Source organism: Balearica regulorum, chromosome 25 (genome assembly GCF_011004875.1).
Source record: "Balearica regulorum gibbericeps isolate bBalReg1 chromosome 25, bBalReg1.pri, whole genome shotgun sequence".
NCBI classification, from domain to species: Eukaryota; Metazoa; Chordata; class Aves; order Gruiformes; family Gruidae; genus Balearica; species Balearica regulorum.
Window position 1 is genome coordinate 1073199 of NC_046208.1, and position 20832 is coordinate 1094030.

The window sequence follows — 20832 nt, forward strand, 5'->3', positions numbered from 1 at the left end:
AGCGCAAGGCACCGGCGGGCAGCGCAAGGCAGCGGCGGGCAGTACAGGCCCCGCAGGCCCCGCGCGCCGGCGCCACCCCGCGATGACGCAGCGGCGGATTTGCGGTGACCCGCGGATTTCCGCGCGCCGCCCGGTACCGCCCGCGCACGTGATCAGCTCCCCGCGCCGCCCGCCTCGGCCGGTCGTGGCAGCGACCCGCGCATGCGCTTTCGGGCGGACTACATTTCCCGGCGCATCGCCGCGAACTACAGTTCCCAGGGTGCCCCGCGCGGCGCCTGCGCAGTGCCGGCTGGCGCTCGGGCCATTTAAATGTGTGTGAGGGAGACTGTGAAATGGCTGCGCAGGTCGCTGCGGTGCGCGCCGTGTCCCGGGCCCCGGAGGAGCCGCCCCCGCTGCCCTCGGGGGACCGGCCCGGCCGGCCTCGGGGCGGCGGGCGGCGGCGGCGGGGCCCCCCCGGCGAGGCGTCGGGCGGCAAGCGGGCCCGGCTGAGCCAACAGCTGCTGGCGGGGCCCGGCCCGGCGGAGCCGCTGCCCCCGGCCGCCCTGCCCGGCCTGCCCGCCGCCGCCGGGCTCTTCACCTTCTCCCCGCTGAGCCTGCCGCCGCCCGCCGCGCTCGAGGAGCGCCGCCACCACCACCACCGGCATCGCCCTGCCGCCGAGCCCGGCCGCCTGGCCGTCGGGCAGCCGCAGAAGGCGAGGCGGGGCAGCCCCGCGGACGGGGCAGCCGGGCGGCCCAGCAAGCGAGGTGAGCGGCGGCGGGGTGGGGGGGGGAGCGGCGGGGCTGACCGGCTGCCGCCCGCGCACTCGGGCTGCTGCCCGCCTTGGGCGCCCGGTGACCCCTCGGCCGGCGCGGATCGCCTCCCACAGCCCGGCGGAGCCCGTCCGCCACGTCCCTCGGCGGCGGCCTCGCACACCGCCTGCCTTGGCCGGCCGGGCTCGGCGGCGGAGCGGGGCGGCGGAGCCGTTCGCTCGGGCTCGGCCTCGCTCGCCCGGGTGAAGGCGGGAGCGGAGGAAAATGCTGGCCGCTGTTCTGTGCGCGTTCGTGTGGAGGTGTGCGAGGTAGCGTGAGCAGACCGCGCATTTAATAGTCCTTATCGCCACTCGCTGTGGTAGCGGGGCACGGCGCTCCTCCGGCCGAGGACGGAGCCCAGGTGTGCGGGGCAGCGGGAGCCCGGCCGTGGGCTGGCGGGCGAGGAGCGGAGCGCTCGTGGTGCCGCTCGCACGGCAGTGCTGCTGCTGGTCGGAATCGCCATCCTCGCAGGTTCAAAATGAAGTGCTTTGATGATAATAAAGCTTTCTTCCTCCTGTGCTGTACTAACGCTTACTAGAACCGAGAAGCTGCTGTGTTATTGGTGTCTTTTTGTTGTTTTGTGAGCGTTGTTTTTTTATTTTTTAAGTAAGTGCCCTGAGGTTTCTCTAATAAGAAGGCCAAAAGATCTCTGGATTTTGGGAGGGAGGGTGGGAGGTGTCTTTTTTTTTTTTTTAAACGGTACAGAATGACAGTTTGGTTCTGCTCACAATTTTGTGATAGTAAAAAGCCTTTTGGTGAGAGCAATGTAGACAGAAAGTAACTACAAAAGCTGCTGTAATAAAGATACTATATAGTGAATTGTACTTCAGGAGTACATGTGAAGGTACTGTACCAAAGATGCACATGCTAACAAAAGTTAGGTCTGTAGTGTAAACTCTAGATAGTATACTGTCTTAAGAATGGGCAAAAGTGCTCCGGGGAGAGACTTTTTCACTACTGTTTTAAGCTTCTAAACTACTGCATTTGAATAATGACCATAAAAGCTACTGGCTTGTAAATATCAAACTTTGAGAAATATAAAGCTACAGTAGAATGTCTTGGTAGATTGGGAGTGTCACAGTATGTCAGTCCTAACCCAGTAATCAAATGAGGCCTTTTTTTTAATGCAGGCTTAAACACTGCTAAAAGTATCTGAATTCCAGATTTGCAAAGGAAAGCTGTTTGCAACCTGAAAGTCTGAAGCTCTTCAATACTTGTCCTAGACTGTATATGTAGTGGGTTTTGGATGGGGCTGGAATTCTCTTCCTGTCTTTATCAGTTTTTATTTCTATGTACAGTCTAATTAAACTACCTATTTCTTTGACTGTGATTCTTATCTTTGGCCACAGGTGACGATAAACATCTTGAGTGTTTTTGGTGTTTAATAGTGATACTAGTGTGTTTGGTTATGTGATGTCTAGTAGTTTTAGACTAGCTGAGTTATCAGCGCTGCTGCTCTACCTCACTGTGGGAGCCTGTAGTTTGACCTGGCTGTAGCTTTCTTTGTGTTTGAGGTACAGGAGGCTTTCCATTTATTTAAAGGAATAATTACAACTATATATTTCTTTCAAGATTGTCAGGCATTACTGAAATGTCACTATTTAGCTTTGCTTAACACAGAGGTTACTCTCACTGTAGTGTTCAGTGACCAGGATAGCTTTTATCCTGAAAATAGACCAGTGTTCACTGGAAGTTCCAAAATGCAAAGAGTGCAAGATGTATGTCTGCTATTAGGGAACATCTTCAAACAGGAAGATACTCTGAATTAAAACTAGTGCATGCCTAAGGTTTTTAAACTGTATCTAAAATTAGAAATGCTTAAAATAAGATGCCTTTAACAACCAAAGATTAACTTAGAAGCATCTACAAAGAAGTATTCCCAGCAGCTCAGTGGTGGCATGAAATTCTTGTTTAGTTTCAGCTTGGAATTTCTGGTGCCACCAGAACAAAGATCTTCTCTGTGATTAGTATGTTCATTGCAGTTAGTAAAGCAGTATCTATACTTGGCAGCTTAGTGTTTGAGTAAGCTGATGCATGCTTAACTTCTGAGACTTCCAGAAAAGCATAGTCAAAGGACCATTTCAGTTGACTTATCAAAACAAGTGATGCCACCTTTCTTTTCCTGGTTTTCCTAGCTGTAATATAAAAACAAGGGCACTTGCTCTTTGTAAAGGCTAACAGCAGTACTGCAAAAACTTGTATTTCAGGTCCAAAGACAATTGTATGAAGCAATCAACTCTCTTTGCTTCATGAGTAATTCTGGTCATTACATCAGGCTGCTATGAAGCTGAACCATCTTTGCTGAAGAGCTCTGAGACCAAACTAGTAATGATATAGTTAAATTTAGACCAAATAACTTGAAGATGCATGTTATTTGTCATTACACCTTTTCTCATAGGTTGGTGTAACATGATTTCTCTTTAACTTCAAGTGCTGCAAGAGAAAAAAAGAGGGAATACAAATTTGATAGCTTTGCAGGCAAAGAATGGAAATGTTGTTAGCACAACAGTGGGAAACTGAAAAACTTTAGTTATTGCATCTTCTAGTCAGATGTTACCTTCAGCAGCAGATTGTTCTGATCCCCATGGCTATCCTGGGAATATGGCTCTGAGAGCTTTATGTGCATTGTTGGCATGAAATAGTTCTTTGATTCAGGCAAGATTAAAATCTTGTCTTGGCAAATGAGTTTTTTTAACAGTTGGACCACCAAGACTTCTAACTGCCATTGTAATTGCTAAATATTATTTGAATTAATTTTAATTGCTCATCTTTTAGGAATAAAAACTATTACCTTTTGCCTGATGCAACTGCTTCTTTACATTTTATCTCTCAGCCTTTAAGCCTTTTACAGGCCAAATAACCATTAAAAAACCCAACAACCTTTTAATTGCTAGCTCTGAATTAAGTGAATAGTTAACTACAGGACTGGCAAAAGATAGCTGAAGATGTGGATGTGATGATTTGGATCCTTTCTGTTCTTAGGTTAGCGTGTGGCTACTGTATTCCATCTGTACCAAACAGTGTTTGGGGCTTTTCAGTAAGCCACGAACTGAGGACTGGGTGCCTTGGCGTAGTGTTTAAGAGCTATGAAGTCTGTCACCAGTCTATTAGGGCAGGTGTATAATAGGGATTAAAAATGGTCAGGACGATGTCTTTCATCAGGTACTTTGCCTTCTGCTGTGCTTTGTCCAATCTGGTAACTGGCGTAGGAGCCACAAACGAGGCAGGCTGTGAGAACAGTGCTAGCTTTTAAAATACTTTTTTGGACTTCAAGTGTCAGATAAAAGATCATGTATTAATGTATAATAAAATTCCATGACAAAACGAGATGCTGATTGTTCACATTATAAAAATGGCTTTACATATAACTTTAACAAAAGTGTGTGCTCAGCTTGATACGAAAACTTAGTTTTGCTTAACAATATCTTCAGTATTTGGAAATACCAGTTCTAAGCTTTAATGTGAAAGATCAGTAGCCTAAGATTTTATTTTTTTGGCCAGAAAGCTAACTGCTTTAAATATTTTTACCTTTAAATGTCAATAATGCTTGTACCTCTTCAGTTGCACTCTGTTTTTCTTCTATATTGTGTATCCAAAATCAGGGAAGTGTTCTGTAATGAAAGCCTTAATGTTTAAATGTTATGCATGCTTGCTTATCCTCTTCTGCTGCGTGGCACTGCCTTAAATGTCAGAAGTTCTTAAGGTACTTAATTATAGATGTTCTGAAATAGGGACTCCTTTTAAAGGTACTCTAATAAATCTATTTAAAATTGAAATATTTCTCAAATATTAAGGTTGAGTTTTGGAAGCTTTCTTTAATCCAAGGCTTTCTTTGCATAATAACCAGATGTACTGCATTTTTTGTTGTATAATCAAGTCTTGTAAGTCAAAAGTCAAGGTATTACTATTGGTCAGTCTTCCTGGGAATAGATAGCTTTAGCAAATAGTATGTCTTAATTCTTTTTGGGTGAATATGCTGCAAGTACAGAACTCTAATCTTCTCTTTATTGTTGCTGCCAGAAACTCCAGATGAAAATGGCAAAACCCAGCGAGCTGACAGTCTTATTATGAAGAAGATAAAGAAAAAAAAGAAAAAGAAACACCGGGAAGATATGAGGGGAAAACGCTTGAAGATGTACAACAAAGAAGTGCAGACAGTGTGTGCTGGACTCACTCGCATTGACAAAGAGACTCTGTCTCAAGGACAGTGTGATAACTTAGAAATGAATAAGGAATCCTTCAGGTATCTGAAGGATGAGCAGCTCTGCAGACTGAATTTGGGTATGCAGGAATATAGAATACCCCAGGGAGTACAAACACCATTTGTGACACACCAGGAGCATTCTGTTCGCAGCAGCTTCTTGAAAACTGGCACGAAATTTAGTAACTTCATTCACGAAGAACACCAGTCCAATGGTGGTGCTCTGGTCCTTCATGCTTACATGGATGAACTCTCATTTTTGTCTCCAGTGGAGATGGAGAGATTTGCAGAAGAGTTTCTTGCGTTGTCGTTCAGTGAAAATGATAAAAATGCAGCTTACTATGCTTTAGCCATAGTACATGGAGCAGCTGCTTATTTACCAGACTTCCTGGATTACTTTGCTTTTAACTTTCCTAACACTCCGGTGAAAATGGAAATTTTGGGCAAGAAGGACATTGAAACAACAACAATTTCAAATTTTCACTCTCAGGTAAGAACTGTTTAAAGGCATAAAAGTTGTACGACACCTAGATTTGATTGATTTCATTAATCTGGAGCAGGAATGGCCTAAAATAGGGGAGGCACAAGCTTTTTTTTCTAAGCAGATGAAAAAAGATGATGTTGGGGACTGCTACTGCTGTGCTGTTTATTCCTGTTTCCGCTTAAAGCTCTGATGTGCCCGCTGGTAGCTGGTGAATCATGTTTCAGACACTGCTAACCATGTCCTGTAGAAAGATCTGCGCTGATCTTCTTGCTGACTTTCGGTTGATCTTGAGAGAACACTGACATAGTTTAAAACAATAGGCAGGTCTGTATTAAGAGTTGTATTGCTTGCAAATATTAACACTGCTTTTTCTAGTCAATAGATGTGGGGTTTTTGCAATGACATTACTTTGCAGGTTTCAATATGTCATTCACAAGAAATAAGTTTGTTTTTTAAATTTTATTCTATCAGTGATGCTGGGTGTTATTTAAACTTTCCAACTTCAGAGATATGGTTAGAATAACTTTTCAATTGCCTTTGAAAAAGGCTTTAATTTTATATATTATCTTGATTTTCATAGTAGGCTTAAACTAGCTTAAATTCTCAAATTGTATTTCCATGTAACTTAAATGGATGCAACAATAAATGAAGCTAATTGCAGGATTCCCATGTGAAAACCCCTTGCACTTGACTCTTCTGATCAAGCTTAGAAGTTATCTATGAACATACAGATTTGATAAACTTGTTCAGATGGAATGAAACCTCTTCCTGCTTAGTCTAGTCTGAGAACTGATCCAAGCTGCTGCTTGCTTTTAAAGTCTCTGTTCAAGACCTCAGTTACTTTCACTGGTTCACCTGTTGGAAGGAAAAACCTGAAACTCTGTAGTGGAGTGCACTTCAGTGCTGTTGGAACAGACCCTCTTTAGCAAGAGATTTTGAAATGGTAATGCTTGTGAATGGGCTGTCTGGATCTCCCCAAAGTTACCGAATGCTTCTAAACAAGATTTGCATTGGAAAAACAGTTACTACTTGAGAGAAAGTTACTGCGTGGTCAGTTACAGTGTCTTTGAATACCTTCAGGTATTTATCATAGATACCATTAAAGTAGTAATTCTGGCACTTAGCTTATAAATTTGACAATGAATAGCTGCTGCAGCACTTGGTTTAAACCAACTTCTGTTTCTTGGTTTAAGTAATTCTTTGCACCGACAGAGCTGCATCAGAGTGCATAGTACTCCAAAAACAGTTTCTGTGAGTGTACAAACTGCTGCTATCAACAAGAACACTTTTGCACAATACACACCTGTGCTCTGCAGATGTGAAACTTGTCCACAGGTTAGATTTTAAAGTCTTCTTAGTGATTTATCTATGTTTGACATCATGATTACATCCTAATTTACTTAGGTATGTGTGATTACCCCCTAAAATGGCTAAACAGTGCCAATTGGATATTTAACAATTATACTTTTTCTTGGTGAATGTCTGTTTTGTGAGCATGAATAGTTTTATAGTATAAATACATATGTGAGGAATGTATGGTAATAAATAAGAGGCTTCACTGGGTTATAGTCTGTGCTAGCATTTCAATTAATTCTATTTTAAGTACTGTCTAAACTTGATTAAGATTGAGTCATGACATAAGATTAATTTGGTCTAAAACACATCTCTAAACCCAGCTTCAGCATGACCTAGTTAATCCTGTCTGGCTGAAGTATGTTAGTATGGTTCACACACTGAGCAAACAAGTATAGTTTTCACAAGTCTTAAGACAGCTGAAATAGGACTTTTCAGAGAATATAGGTGATGCTAAAGGATCTGGTTTAAAATAGATGCATTTAAATTGATGGTGGATTCAACTATGGTAGCTGCATGCTGCTAAAACTCAAGTTTTGCAAGCTAGCTTATCTTTAAATAGGGAAGGCTAAAATGCCCTGCTTAAGAGAGCACAGGGAGGATAAGTCTGGCATTTTACTGCTATTCCTTGGCAGCAATGTTGAGGAATGAACAGATTGGCTAAGCTTCGCTTTTGGACCTTCCGGTATGAGAAATTGTACAATACAAAAGCACTTTATAGTTATGCCTTTGCAGATTAAGCATGCTACAGTATTGTTGTGTGCTGTAATACCCATTTTAATTGAAGATACTCAAAACTAAGTCACCTCTGTTCTAGGTTGAACCTTCTGGTTGCATGAACTTGTTTGCTATACTGTGGCAAGGGGATTTTGAGCATTAGGTAGTCTTGAGTCCTGGAGACTTGGTGGCAAGAAATCAAACTTTGATCTGTAAACTGCAAGTTAACTGAAAATTAATGTGACCTTTGGCTTGTACAGCTTTCAGCTGTTTGTGTACCTTTTTAGACAAACTGAATTTTAGTAGGAAGTGTCTCCAGTTCAAAATAAGGACTTTAATCTGGAAGACTTCCTAGAAATCTAGTGATAATTAACTCATTTGCAAGGTGAATTCCTTTGTTCTCAGGGCAGCGAGGACAATGTAAATTGAATGTTTACCACAAAGCACTCCGATGTGTATTTGTAGTATAACTGTTTGGTTTCTGTGTATTAAAATGATTAAGCTTTAATGTTCTCTGGATTTTTTTGCTTGCATTGGCTCTGGTTCATTTGTTCGAATACTTTAGTGCTAAAGCTAAGCTTTAGTTCGGAGCTATTCACTTGGACTAAGAGCTTTCAAGACTCAAATCACTGAACAGTAATTTGTAAGCTTTCTTCACATAAGGGCGTACTTTGGTTTGAAAGTTGTTAGCAATGCAGCTAGAATGAACTCTTATTTTCCCTATCAATTGTTCCAGTACAACTGCTTCGAGGTCTACTCAGTGAATTGGAATATATCTAGACTTGAAAAGCAACTTCTGGTTTTTTCCAAGAAGAAATTGCTCAGCTGCCTGATCAGTTCAAAGAGCAGTTAAACTGCCCCCAAGGAGCAGGATCCTAGGAGCAGGCCGGGAAAGAGTTGGGGAGAAGTAGGTTTTGTGTAAGCTGCTGTTCCCTCTGGGAAGGAGGTGGGAGAAGCAGCCATCAGGTGATAATAGGATAAGTTTTCCTACTCCTGCAACATACTGTCAGCAAAGGTTACTCTATTCCTGACAGCTTTGACTAATGAACTATATCACAGTTTGGTTGTCTGTCCCGTCTTCTCTTTTCTCACTACTGGAAAAAGGTCTGTTATTCTGGAAGGGCAGTTTCTTTTTTTTAACAGAAGCTATCAGAGTATGAAATGGAAAAAGTGTGCATCTTTACTGCAAACTAAATTTGGTTTATCACTTAAGCCATGCAAATAATGCCTGATGGTCTTACTGAAATATCTGACAGGTTTTGGTCAAACATGCAACCCTTGCTGTAATGGCATGTCACACTGTCCTCCTTTCCTTGTGTTGTCAATCGTAAGCCGCCTTGAGTTCTTTCTTCCTTGTAGCAAAGTGTTTGCCTGGTTGGTTTTATAGCGGATTTGACATATTAAAATACTGTCGCTGTCAACTGATTCATGATTTTCTTGAAACTAGAGAGAAACTTCTGAAACTTAACGTCATTTGTCTCAAGCTTATGCCTCATCTGTACATCCTTTTTCTTACCCTAGAGGTATGCTGTTTGCTTAAGCTTTCAGGAGACAAGGGTCTGAATTCTCAGCAATATGCAAAGACCAGATCTGTAACTTCTACAGGAAATACTGATGCTGTCTACTTCTGCTCTCACTCGAGTGTGGGAAACAGATAGGCACATGCTATAAAGTGTCTTGATGAACACTGAAGAGCTAATTTTAAATATGCCTATAACTTCACTTTTAGTGTGATACTGTATAGAGTAGGGGATGCTATAGGGTAGTGATGGCTGTTTGGCCTTTTGAAAGGGCACAGGACACCTGGGTGGTCTTAGTAGCCCGATGGTCCTTATACAACAGTGAAGATAGTGCGTGATCTGATCCGTAGATAGTGGCAGTTAGTACTCATACAATCCACTAATCTTTTTCGAAGAAGCATAGTGAACAAATTACAGCAATGAAGGTGCTATGGTAATAAGTTACTAACTTCTGACAGCCACGTAAACTGGAATGACCTGGGCTAAGTTCCTGAACAAGAACTGAACTTAAAAATAAGAAACTTTGAGAAAGGTCCTAGTGGATATAACAAAGTGACTTCAGTTATTTCATAGTCTCATTTTTCTTTGCTGAAGAGAGGTGTGTGAAGGTGGCTGTGAAAGTGAGGAGATGAAATTAAGAGCTAGTTAACAGTAAAGCTGTTAAGAGTGCATCTAGAGTGCTTGGCAAATGGAAGGTCAAAGTAGTTTGCAAGAAGGTGCAGCAGGCAGGTTACTTGGCCTTCCTTTACGGTTGGGTGGCTTAGTGTCCCGTGAGTATGATGCCTGTTCTTTTAGATGTTCATGAACATGCTTGTTATTACATAAAGAAGCATACTCCATATCCTTGAGACCACTCACCTAATCAGTCGTATTAGTATTTGTGCTGCTCTGGGGGAGTTAAGGTTGAGAGAAACTGTATGTGAAGGAATTTTTTACAGCATGTTAAACCAGTAGACTACTTTCCCTGTGATTGAGGTGCTTGAGATGAATACTCCAGCCTGCTGGAGATTGCCATGAGTTGGTACCTACTTCCAGTGTAAACTGATCCTAGTTTTAATTCTCAAGTGTGTATATTTCTTTAAGTTCTATTAAAAGCTAGCAAAACATTGAAATCCAAGATTTCCTTAAAGTATTTCTAGTGTCTCCTTTATAGCTCTTGAATTCTTTTCTATTTTTTCATTGCATTCCAATGCATTAAAAAAAATGTTAAAGCTTCTGGGTTTTCATTCCCTTTGAAAATATTACAAAGAAAAAAACTGCATATGGTATTATAGTTCATTTTAACTTGGGACAAACACCTGTGAAATACTAGTGACTCTCAACAGGTGGTTTCAATAGAGCAAACCTCATCTGGAAGTAGTCGATTTCTCCACTTTAATAGTGCCAGGCAGTTAAACTTAACTGGCTGAAGGACCAGAGCATTTCAGTCCTAGTTTGCCCATAGGTGCACAGAAGTAGACTAACTCTACGGTTTTCCAACACTACTGCTCTGAATAGCATTCTAGCTAGCTGGTGAAATCGTTCCACTTTAGCGATGTTAGATATGAACCTTTACCAGTAATGTTCTAATAGAATTTGGGGGCTTAACTTTCTCTTAGGGCAACAGCCAAAAGGAATTAACAGCTTCTGAAGATAGTGCCCGGTTCATAAAATCCATATGGTCAACCCCAAAAGTTTGTATACGCTCATTCAGCAGCTGCTACTGGTCTTGATGGAGTTGAAGGTGAGGTGCTTGAGCTGCACAGTGAAGTTCTGGGAGTGACTTAGGGTGTAAATTTCTACATCTGCAGGTACAGGTGATGTGGTGCAGCACTTGGCTTAGGGCTGAGGAGTAAAGCTATGTGTGAAGTCCTCTTTGGCTGCTACTTAGCTTTTAATTAAAATGTAAGTGTGTGTAATCAGTGCAGAACTGCCAACTGCATATATACAAAGCTAAAGAAAGGAGGACTCTGGAAATAGGAGTGAGCTGAACTCCTATAACGAAGAAGCTAAATATCTATGGTTGCTGCTAGAGGACAAAATTGCAGCAGTAGCTGTTACTCTTGCTTTATTAGTCTCTCCAAATTTACCTTTTAACAACTTCATGGAGTAGTTTTAACTACATCTAGTTTGTTGGCTAAACTGCAAAACTTAAAACTAGAAAAACTCAATAATAAGCTGCTTTATACTTATTTCTGTAAGTGGAGTTTTAAAAGGCATCACACTTTCTGTACATGACTATAAAATTGCAAATGTACCATTTGTGCTTGTCCCGCTGCTTAGCCAGAGAGATTGGCTGTAGTTTTTCACCACTGGAACCACTTGATCAATGTAGAGAGGCTGTTGAAGAATGATGGAAGGTTGGGGCTCAGACACAACTGAGTATACAAGACTAATTATGGCAGAATCTGTGATCTTTTAAGATTGAGTAGCTGCTGCCTCCACATACAACCTACTCTTTGGCCATATGGCATGTTATAGCTGCAGTCCATAGGACGAGACTAGGGAACACTGGAGTCTTGCCACTGAGTCTCTGCTGGTAACAGGCAATTGGCAAGAAAAGCTTCCAGATGACCCGGGGAAGTAGGACAGTCTGTGCTACAGAGGATGTCAAAAAGCTGTAAGTGTGATTAAAGTGTTTCTGGCCACAGCAGTGACAGCAGGTTATATTGCAAATGGTAATACTAAAATTGTTGTATTTGATCACCGAAATGTATACCTGACCACTGGATTTCTAGCTAGACCGCTCATTTCCTCAATCTTTTGTCCAATTTTATGTATACACTCTAACAATGTTATCAGAACCATTGCATGAAGGACACCTAGATTTTTTTTTTTATCTGCAGTCGTAGGGGAAAAACCTCTAGAACACGGCTGGAATGAAAATGCACATACTTCAGTAGCATACAGTTTGAGATGTAGAAGCAACAGTCAACTGCACAAATTAGTAGAGAGTTTTAGCATGCTGGTGGAAGCCTGAGTCACAATGAAACTTTGCATGGCGGTTTTCTCAAGTCAGCCTGGAAGTGTTGAATTGTTCCTGAATTAGTCAAATACTAACTTGCTATTATTCAAACTTCAGAAGTATTTCCTATCAGTAATACAGGCAGGAGTTCTTTTCTCTTGGTATAGCCTATGGGCATCTCCTCTGAACGGTTTCTGTGCATATTCCCAAAGGCATGTCTAATGAGACAGATGTAGATGAGTCCAAGATTCATCTCAGCTGTTATTATATTAATCAATTCTACCTTCTTGTAACAGAACTAAACCTGCAGTGGTATTGTCTTTTCCTTTCTGGCCACTCAGGTCAATCGAACGTACTGCTGTGGAACCTACAGAGCAGGACCAATGCGACAGATCAGTCTTGTTGGAGCAGTGGATGAAGAAGTTGGGGACTACTTCCCAGAATTTCTAGATATGTTAGAAGAATCTCCATTTCTCAGAGTAAGCAGTAACTTGCAGTGTTTTGTTTAGAGTGCTATAGATAATTAAACAATTACTAAGTAGCATATATTTCCAAGTAATTAGAAACCATAAGTATTTTTGTTTGGGCTACATAAGTACGGTTTTTCCTGTGTCTGAATGAAAGGTACTGAATTAGGTAGCTGTTGGTGTGTAAGGAATTAGAAAATTAAATATAATTTATCATATAAATGTATAGACTACATACATAATAATTTACTTCCCTAAAACCAAAGTTTGATAAAGTTAGCTTGGAATGTATTTTACCCCTCAAACTTATTTTAGTTTCTATGCAATTCTTTTGACAGCAAATTTGAACCAGTTTTACCAAAGGCATCATTTAATTTTTCTATCTCACCCAGTGTTATGTGTGTTTTGTGGGTTGTTTTGTTTTTGTTTTCTTATAGATGACTTTGCCCTGGGGTACACTTTCTAGTCTCAGACTTCAGTGCAGGTCACAAAGTGATGATGGCCCCATAATGTGGGTGAGACCAGGAGAGCAGATGATCCCAACAGCTGATATGCCAAAATCGCCGTTCAAAAGGCGCCGGTAATGTTTTGTTTTCCTTTCCGTATTAAAGGTAAAACATTGCAGTTATGTCTGTGTTAGATTTGAGAACAAAACCGAAATACTTCTGTGTAACTAGTCCTTCAGAAAGCTAATTCACAGATTTAAATTTTTCACTTTCATTTCTGTTTCAAGTTGGCTTAGTGGATAAGACAAATATGTCACTTGTGACGGTTGTTTTATGTCACTACTTTTCATAGTAGTATGTCCTAGATCGGTGCTTTCTTAAGATTGAAACCTCTTTTTATTATCGTTCAGGAGACTTCTTTTATTCATCTTATTTCTGTGGCAAGAACTAATTTGGGGGGGGGGGGGGGGCAGGTGAAATGCTCTAAAACAGCAGAGATCCTTACACTGTTCATGTCGCATTTTAATGTTAGTGCTAAAGCATTTGTAATACTGTCTGCATTCTCAGGAAATGATGTGTCCATATGTTCTTACTGAGAAAGATAGCGTTCTATAGAGCAAATTTTAGGAGATAAAGAAGCATATTTTAATTGTAATTTCAGGCAGAATTTTTGGACGTACTCCAAACTAACTAAACTTCTGTATCTGTTAAAATAGCTCTATTTTACGTTCCATTAAACTCCTGGAAGAATTCTTTCAGCACAAGTGAACAAAAAATTTTTTTTGGTGATTGGATTTGTTTTATAAAGTTTGATCACACAGCCTGATTTGTACTTTGCTGTGTTTGTTTCAATCTTTTTATTGTCGAACATACACCTAGAAGAAATTGGAGGGGAGTGCTTTGGTCTTTGATTTTTTTGAAGCCTGCAGCACACAATGGTCTAAGATTATTTTGATACAAGTATTTATTTTTGAGTAGTCTGAAATGTTTTTTAGTATGCCTTTTTATCACGTTGTAGGTCAATGAACGAAATAAAGAATCTCCAGTACCTACCTCGGACCAGTGAGCCCCGTGAGGTTCTGTTTGAAGACAGAACAAGAGCTCATGCTGATCATGTGGGTCAAGGCTTTGACTGGCAGAGTACAGCTGCTGTAGGTGTTCTGAAGGCTGTACAGTTCGGGGAATGGTAAGTGCCACCAAAATGTGACTATCCTAGTAGGAGGGGGTAATTCTGAACACTTTCTTAAAAAAAAAAAAAGAAAATTCCTTGGAAAACAAGCCTGATCAAAGAAACTGTTTGAATCCTGTAATGAGATAAATGCTGTCTAGAGCTTGAAAAACACAAGCTATATACCTAGTATTTTTCCCTCTTCTTCAGGCAGTAGAAAAATTGTAACAGCAGTTTGCAGAAAATTTTAGTGACATGCAAAATAAGCCTTAAGATAACATGCCTGGACCATCACCTGTGATTGTTCTTTTCCTGAATATGTATATTAATACTAACTTCTGTAATGGTAATCCAAGAACTCAGTGTAGATAACTTCATAGCTACAGTGCTTTCTCACGTCATATACCCAGGACATTAGTTTCTGTGCAAGGTCAACAGCAGACTTGCATCACTGTTATTTCTAGCAATTACAGTAGGAGTTGGATAGCATCATTAGCAATAGATTTTCATATGAATGAAAGATGCCAGAACTTCCTTTACTCTAATTCACAGCTGTTGAGTGAACCCCAACTCCTCATTGCTTTGGCTTCAGAGTTAGTTTGCTTTTCCTTTAATACAGAATTATTCTGTGTAATTATAGAGTGGAAGAATTGAGGCAAATTGTGGTTCCTAGAATGTGCAGAGAGCTTTAGTAGTGGTAATTTGAACCTAGTTCTCGGACATTTCAGTATAGTATTTGTCCATGAAAACATGACTTCTGTTGGGCACGCATCAGGAAAGAAGTAAAATAGAAGAGAAATCTATGAATTGTACCTCCTCTTCAAAATAATACATGTACTGAGAAGTGATGAGACTTCATGCCCAGTGTAAAACTGAATGATGTGGTTTAGCCCCAGCTGGCAGCTGAGTGCCACCTGCCGTTCGCTCACCCCTCCCCTGGTGGGATGGGGAGGAGAACGGCAAAACAATGGCAAAGCCTCGAGGGTTGGGATAAGGGCAGTTTACTGGGACAGCAAGGGGGAGGGAAAACAATCAACAGCAGTGCTGATAACAGATATTAACAATGGGTGATAACAGAGAACAATTTACCGATCCAATGACCTGAAGCTCAGCCCGTCCCTGCCCCACTAGCCCCCATGATGTCCCATGGTGTGGAATAGCCCCCCGGCCAGCTTGGCTCACCTGTCCTGGCTCCTTGTGAAATTAACTCTATCCTTGCCAGAATCAGGACACTGAAGTAGGTTGTTGGTTTGATGAAACTGTCTGCTGGAAAGAGCTGTAATTCTCTAACTCAAATTCTTCAAAAATTCCTGGAATTCTCATCTTTTTCCAGGAGTGACCAGCCTCGTATAACCAAAGATGTGGTTTGCTTTCATGCTGAGGACTTCACTGATGTCGTGCAGAGACTTCAGTTGGACCTGCATGAACCTCCAGTGTCGCAGGTACTGAATCTTTTCCTAGTGACAGCTCATTCTTAGCGTTTTGGAAGTAGCTTCTGACAGATTTCAGGTTTGCTGTATTGCCAGTCCTTTTGCATCCTCAGTGGCCCTCAGTTCACAGCTCTCTTGGGCAATTTCCCTTCTCGTGTTTCAGAGTAGAGTAGTGCAGTTGGAATGGACTTTACAATGATCATCTAGTCCAACTGCTTTTCCTTTCCACCAAGCTGGGATTTATGCTATGAGTCATGATATGTGCTATAGAAACAATTAGAAGTTGATTAAGAAGTCACATATGCCCGTTTCTGCTTTTTCTAATATACTGATGTTGTATTAGGAGGTGAAGGCATCTAAACTCAGTCCTGGCAGCCAAAACAATGCAGCCTCATGTTGAGCCTGCTGTTTTCAACTGTAACTGTAGAATGCTCTTAACTGGTCATTGTCCTAAGACATGCATGTTAGATAAACTATATTTAGAAAGTCCAGTTTTCATTTAAAATTGAAGTTTTACCTGTTAAACCGAAGCATTCTGATTTAGACACAAAGTACGTTGAAAATAGGTGGATACTGAATTGTTTAAGCAGAGTATACCACTAACTTTACCATCTTTCCTTCTCTCAGTGTGTTCAATGGGTGGATGAAGCCAAACTAAACCAAATGAGACGGGAAGGCATTCGCTATGCTAGAATTCAGTTGTGTGACAATGACATCTACTTCATCCCTAGAAATGTCATTCATCAGTTCAAAACAGTGTCAGCAGTCTGCAGCTTAGCCTGGCACATAAGACTTAAACAATATCACCCTGTGGGGGAGACTCCTCAAAATGCAGAAAGCAATTCAAGCTTGAACAGTAGTGTTCCTGGAAAGACAGAGCCAGAAGGTGAACCCCAGTGTGTGAGTGTAAAAATAGAGTCTGAAGAACCAGGTATAGAAATGCAGCTTACAACAGGGGTGCTCTCCTCCTCTGTTTCTTCAATATCAGGACTTGTGCAACCAGATCAGGTGGCCCAGCCCCTTCCAGGTTTTAAAATAGAGTCTGATCAGCAACACAATCCACAGGATCATGCAGGCTCTTCTGTGTGATATGTATATAATCAAACATTTTTTTAACAACTTTTTAAAATTTTGATGTGAAGTTATAGTTTTATAACTGGCTTATGTTTTATTGGAGAAATCTTGCCTATAATTCTATAGAGAAAGGTGACATTCCAAAATGTCAAGCATATCTTTTTTACACAGATTATGCAAAATTCAAGTTGTATTTTAACCCCTTAGTACAACCTGTAACAGTGGTCTACCACTTCTTTCTGTTTAAGTAAAGAGATACTGAATATCTCCTCAAAGTCAGAATGAAATTCCTCCAGGAACATAAAATGACTCAACTATATTGGTCGGTGTTATTTCCCTACTTTTACTTTATCTCTGATCTTCACCAGAAAGCGATGCTTTTGTAGAAGACTTGCAAAGTGACTTTCCCATCTCACTTTAATTGCTTAAAAAAAAAAAAAAAGAAAGCACAGCACTTTTGATGACTTGTGAAATTTTTGGTATGTCTGTTCTTGACATGTTGGTTTATATACGAGTTGGGTTTATATACAAGCTATAGAAATTGATCTCTTCTACTTACAGTTCCTACAAAGGTGATCTGTAAAATTAACTGAAGAAAGTGTCTGATCCTGTTGAAATGCAATGACTTACTGACCTAACACTTTCCATAGCACTGCTTATGTTGTTTGGTGTGAGGGGTTTGCTTCCAAAATGCATCTTCCCTGAACATGAGTAATACTAGTGTCAAAATTAGAGAACTTATTGGTAGTCTTGTGGAGGAAACTGCTATCTTTGAGCACTTTAAGGCTTTAAAATACTAACCAACTTGGCAGCTTGTTTTGATCAGGTCGTCATGTGTCCGATGGAACCACACTTTCCCTTGTACTGATGCACTTAATATATTAGCATTGAGTTGGTAACTGACTTACACAGTAAGGCTGTCCTTATTCTAGGAAGTTCTGTATTACTATTTCACAATAAAATGTATTATGGCATTGGACTGCTGTTTCCATGTGTAGCTTCTGGGTGCCCAGGTACTGTGGAAAAATCAGTGGCACGTGCTAAATATGTAGTGTCAGCTATCAACGGTTTTTAAACAATCTTTCAATATTTCTGGATGTTAACGTGTAATCTGTACTTGACTTTCACTCACCCCATTTATTACCACCCTTTCCAGTCATCAAAAGGAGAAGTCCTGTCCCTTCCCCCTCCCCACACGTAGAGTACAAGTTGGGTTTTGGTGCAACTTAAGCTGTCTCCAGATAACTTCATCTGTTCTAATCCTCACTGGGGTAGGAAAGAGTTGAAACGCTATGTTAGACTAGACAAAAGCAAAGATGCTGTGTTAGTTCTGGATGCATCTTTTTAATATCAATTATTACTCTTCTCTTTATAAGGGTCTCTAAAATATGTTACTCTATTATAAATCTTACTTTGTGCAATATTGTTTGTGTAGGCTTTTATATACATATTAGCACCTCAGTGTAGAGGTCACTATTTTAAACTGATAGAAAAATAATCATCAGAAGATACTGCAGTGATTAGTTAGAACCTGTATTACTCCTTATGTGTATGTATGTATTGTCTTCGGTACAAAAATGAGGACTAGGAAATATTTCAATTTAAAACTAATTTACAGATTGAAGTGGTAGTGACTTGTTTAGTAATCTGTGTAAATAAGGTGTTAGAATGGAAAGCTTTTATGATGAAAAGTAATGTGATTCATGCAGGGGTGTAATTTAATCTTAGCAGAAATTCTAGATGACCCAGACTGGCTCATAAATGAGCCGTCTGTTCTCTGGTGGGTTTTTTCCACTTTTTATGTTGAGAGGAATTTCATAGCTTTAAGGGTTGTGCAAAGTAAAATTCCTCGCAGGCAATAGCGGTTTCAGTTCATCCTTCACATTCAAAGCTCGTATTACCCAAGGGTGTTCTTTCCTTTTTACGAAGTCTGCTAGTCTTCCAAGTGCCCATTTCACTTCTCACGTGTGCTATTCTTTGGTCGTGTCAGTAGAGGTACATCGATGAGGTGGCCGTTCTTTGGCAGCCAGCACTGCATACAATCACTCAGGAATTGACAAATCTGCAGATACCACAGTGAATCTGCAAACACAACTTTAAAGGCAGAATAAACAGGTCAAGAGCCCCCATTCACCAACTTGTCTGTTTTATAGTGACAGTTGAAATAGAATGAGGAGGGGAATCAGTTTGGGAGTCTCCTGTAAATTCTAATGGCATGTTTTCGAACAGATAAAGGAAGAAGGCCAGAGTGGCTCCTATTGCTTTCAAAACTGTAGCTTTAGTGAAATCTGTGACTACAGCATAAAGTACCTGGAAAGTGCTCTGGCTTAGCTCCTTGGCTGGAGGGACATGACCAAGAGTATTGTGCTCTTTATGTTCTGTTCAATCACTAACTTAATATCTAATGTCAGATTTAAATACAGAAATGTATCTTCAAATGACTTGAATGTTGCTGATGCTGTTCTAGCATGCTTGGGAGATTGAGGAAGAGAGGAGCAAACTTTATTAAAAAAAAAAACAACCCTATTACATAAATACACTATCAGCTCTGGTACGCTTTAACCAAAATGACATCCTACTTTCAAACTCCACCTCAATTCTGGATGTAAAGTAGAGAGGGATCGCTTATGCAGCAGATTGCTGTACTGTCTAGCCATTGCTCCAAGATCACTTCAATTGCTCTGAAAACAACAGAGCAGAATTAGAACAATGCCTTGATGTGAAAGATGTGACATTTTCCAGAACAAGACATGTAGAATACTAATTTTTGTAAGCTATAGCTGTTTAGAAGTGAAGTAACTAGTTCAAGTCACTTAGCGTTTGCTGAGCAAAACAAATCTCTGGGTAGGTCTGAGTAAATATTTCTGAATATCTCCTGTTAAATAGCGGGCTGTGTTTGAATTTCTCAAAGATTTCATAAAACAGCCTATGTAATGAGATAATAAGACTTTGGCAAATTTCATGGTTTGTTCTGATAGTTCTCAGTAGTACCTGAATAAATGCAGGACAGTTTGTAGGTGTGAATGTGCTGGTCAGTTACTGTAAATCCTCAATTCTCCATTTACAAGGATCTGCCCTGTGGTATGTGTGCCAGTCAAGTAGAAAATACTCCTGCTTTATGCTGGAGACAACCACTAATTGACCAAGCACTCTGTCTATAAATGATCAGCTTTGAGATATGAACTCGGGCTTAGGCTTCTATTTTAAATGAAGTGCTATTGATTAAAAATGTCATCGGGGTAAAGGCGAGTGGCTCAGTTGTGCTAGAACTGGGCTAGCAAAATGCAATTTAAAGATGAAATATTGATTAGCTTCAGTTTCCTCTCTCCTTTTGGCATGCAACAAGTCATTTGTGCGGATACTCGACACGCTCTCTTCCAGGAAGGTGGGACACTCGGTGAAGTGTTCTCAGGGGGTTTTTGATCGACGTTTTTCACAGGTATAGGTCTCGCCATACACAAAAAGGGCTCTCCGCTGTGCTCTGCCAGTTTTTCTGCATGTGGCAGTTGAGTTCCCCTGGACCAGGCAGGGGTCAGAGCTTTTCCCATGGACCTGGGCTCAAGTCCTTAGTCTGCCGTGGCCTGCTGCTTTCGGTCCCGCTCAGCTGAGTAGCAGATGCTGAACCTGTAGTTCCTGAGGAGTGCTTAGGTGGTGGCAGCAAGATGGGGGGAACGCTCGGCTTTACTCCCAGAAAAGCGGCCCCTCTCCCCAAAAGCTCGTCCCGTGTGTCCTTGTGCCCCGGTGAGAAATGTGGCGCGGGGCTGGGGAGGTGTCTGCGGGGCACCCGAGCGCCCAGAGGAACGCGTGCGCCGCTCGATTTCCTTGTACAACCTGTAAAGAGACTTCTGTATCGCTGTTTTTGTGATTTTTTTTTTTAATTTGATTTTGATTGGCAGCTACGATTTTTTTTTTCTTCTTTTCTGTGGTTTTAATTTATCTAAGGTCTCTGCCTACAGAGGACGTGTACAATTGCCTGGAAGACTGTTTGCTTTGTGCGGCCTTAGTATATTTATTGACATTAGCAAGTGTTGCAGAGAGGTTGAAGGATGAGCGCGGCGGTGGAGCGCCCCGGCCTCCGTGTGAATACTCTAACGCGGTGCATTTCTGTCAGTAGCTGACTGTACACCAGTGTCAAACTGTTAAGCTATTTCTTTGTAAAATAGTCCAACGGAATGCATAGAATTTTTTCCTGTAAAGTATTTTTTTAATAAACAAAAAGTCTGATTTTGTCCTTTACTG

The 20832-nt window shown here is 41.1% G+C and overlaps 1 protein-coding gene across 2 annotated transcripts; it reads left to right on the plus strand.

The window, feature by feature from the left end:
• Window positions 1-294: 294 nt before the first annotated feature.
• On the plus strand, window positions 295-20824 carry RSBN1 (round spermatid basic protein 1). Of its 2 annotated transcripts, none has more exons than XM_075775605.1 (7): window positions 295-744; window positions 4810-5480; window positions 12350-12487; window positions 12913-13055; window positions 13940-14107; window positions 15423-15531; window positions 20536-20824. In XM_075775605.1, the coding sequence occupies exons 1-7, from the start codon at window positions 333-335 to the stop codon at window positions 20641-20643; spliced, it is 1749 nt and encodes a 582-aa protein (XP_075631720.1). In that variant the 5' UTR covers window positions 295-332; the 3' UTR covers window positions 20644-20824. The 2 variants fall into 2 exon arrangements, with proteins under 2 accessions (XP_075631720.1, XP_075631719.1); XM_075775604.1 differs by lacking the exon at window positions 20536-20824 and adding an exon at window positions 16147-17572.
• Window positions 20825-20832: the final 8 nt, after the last annotated feature.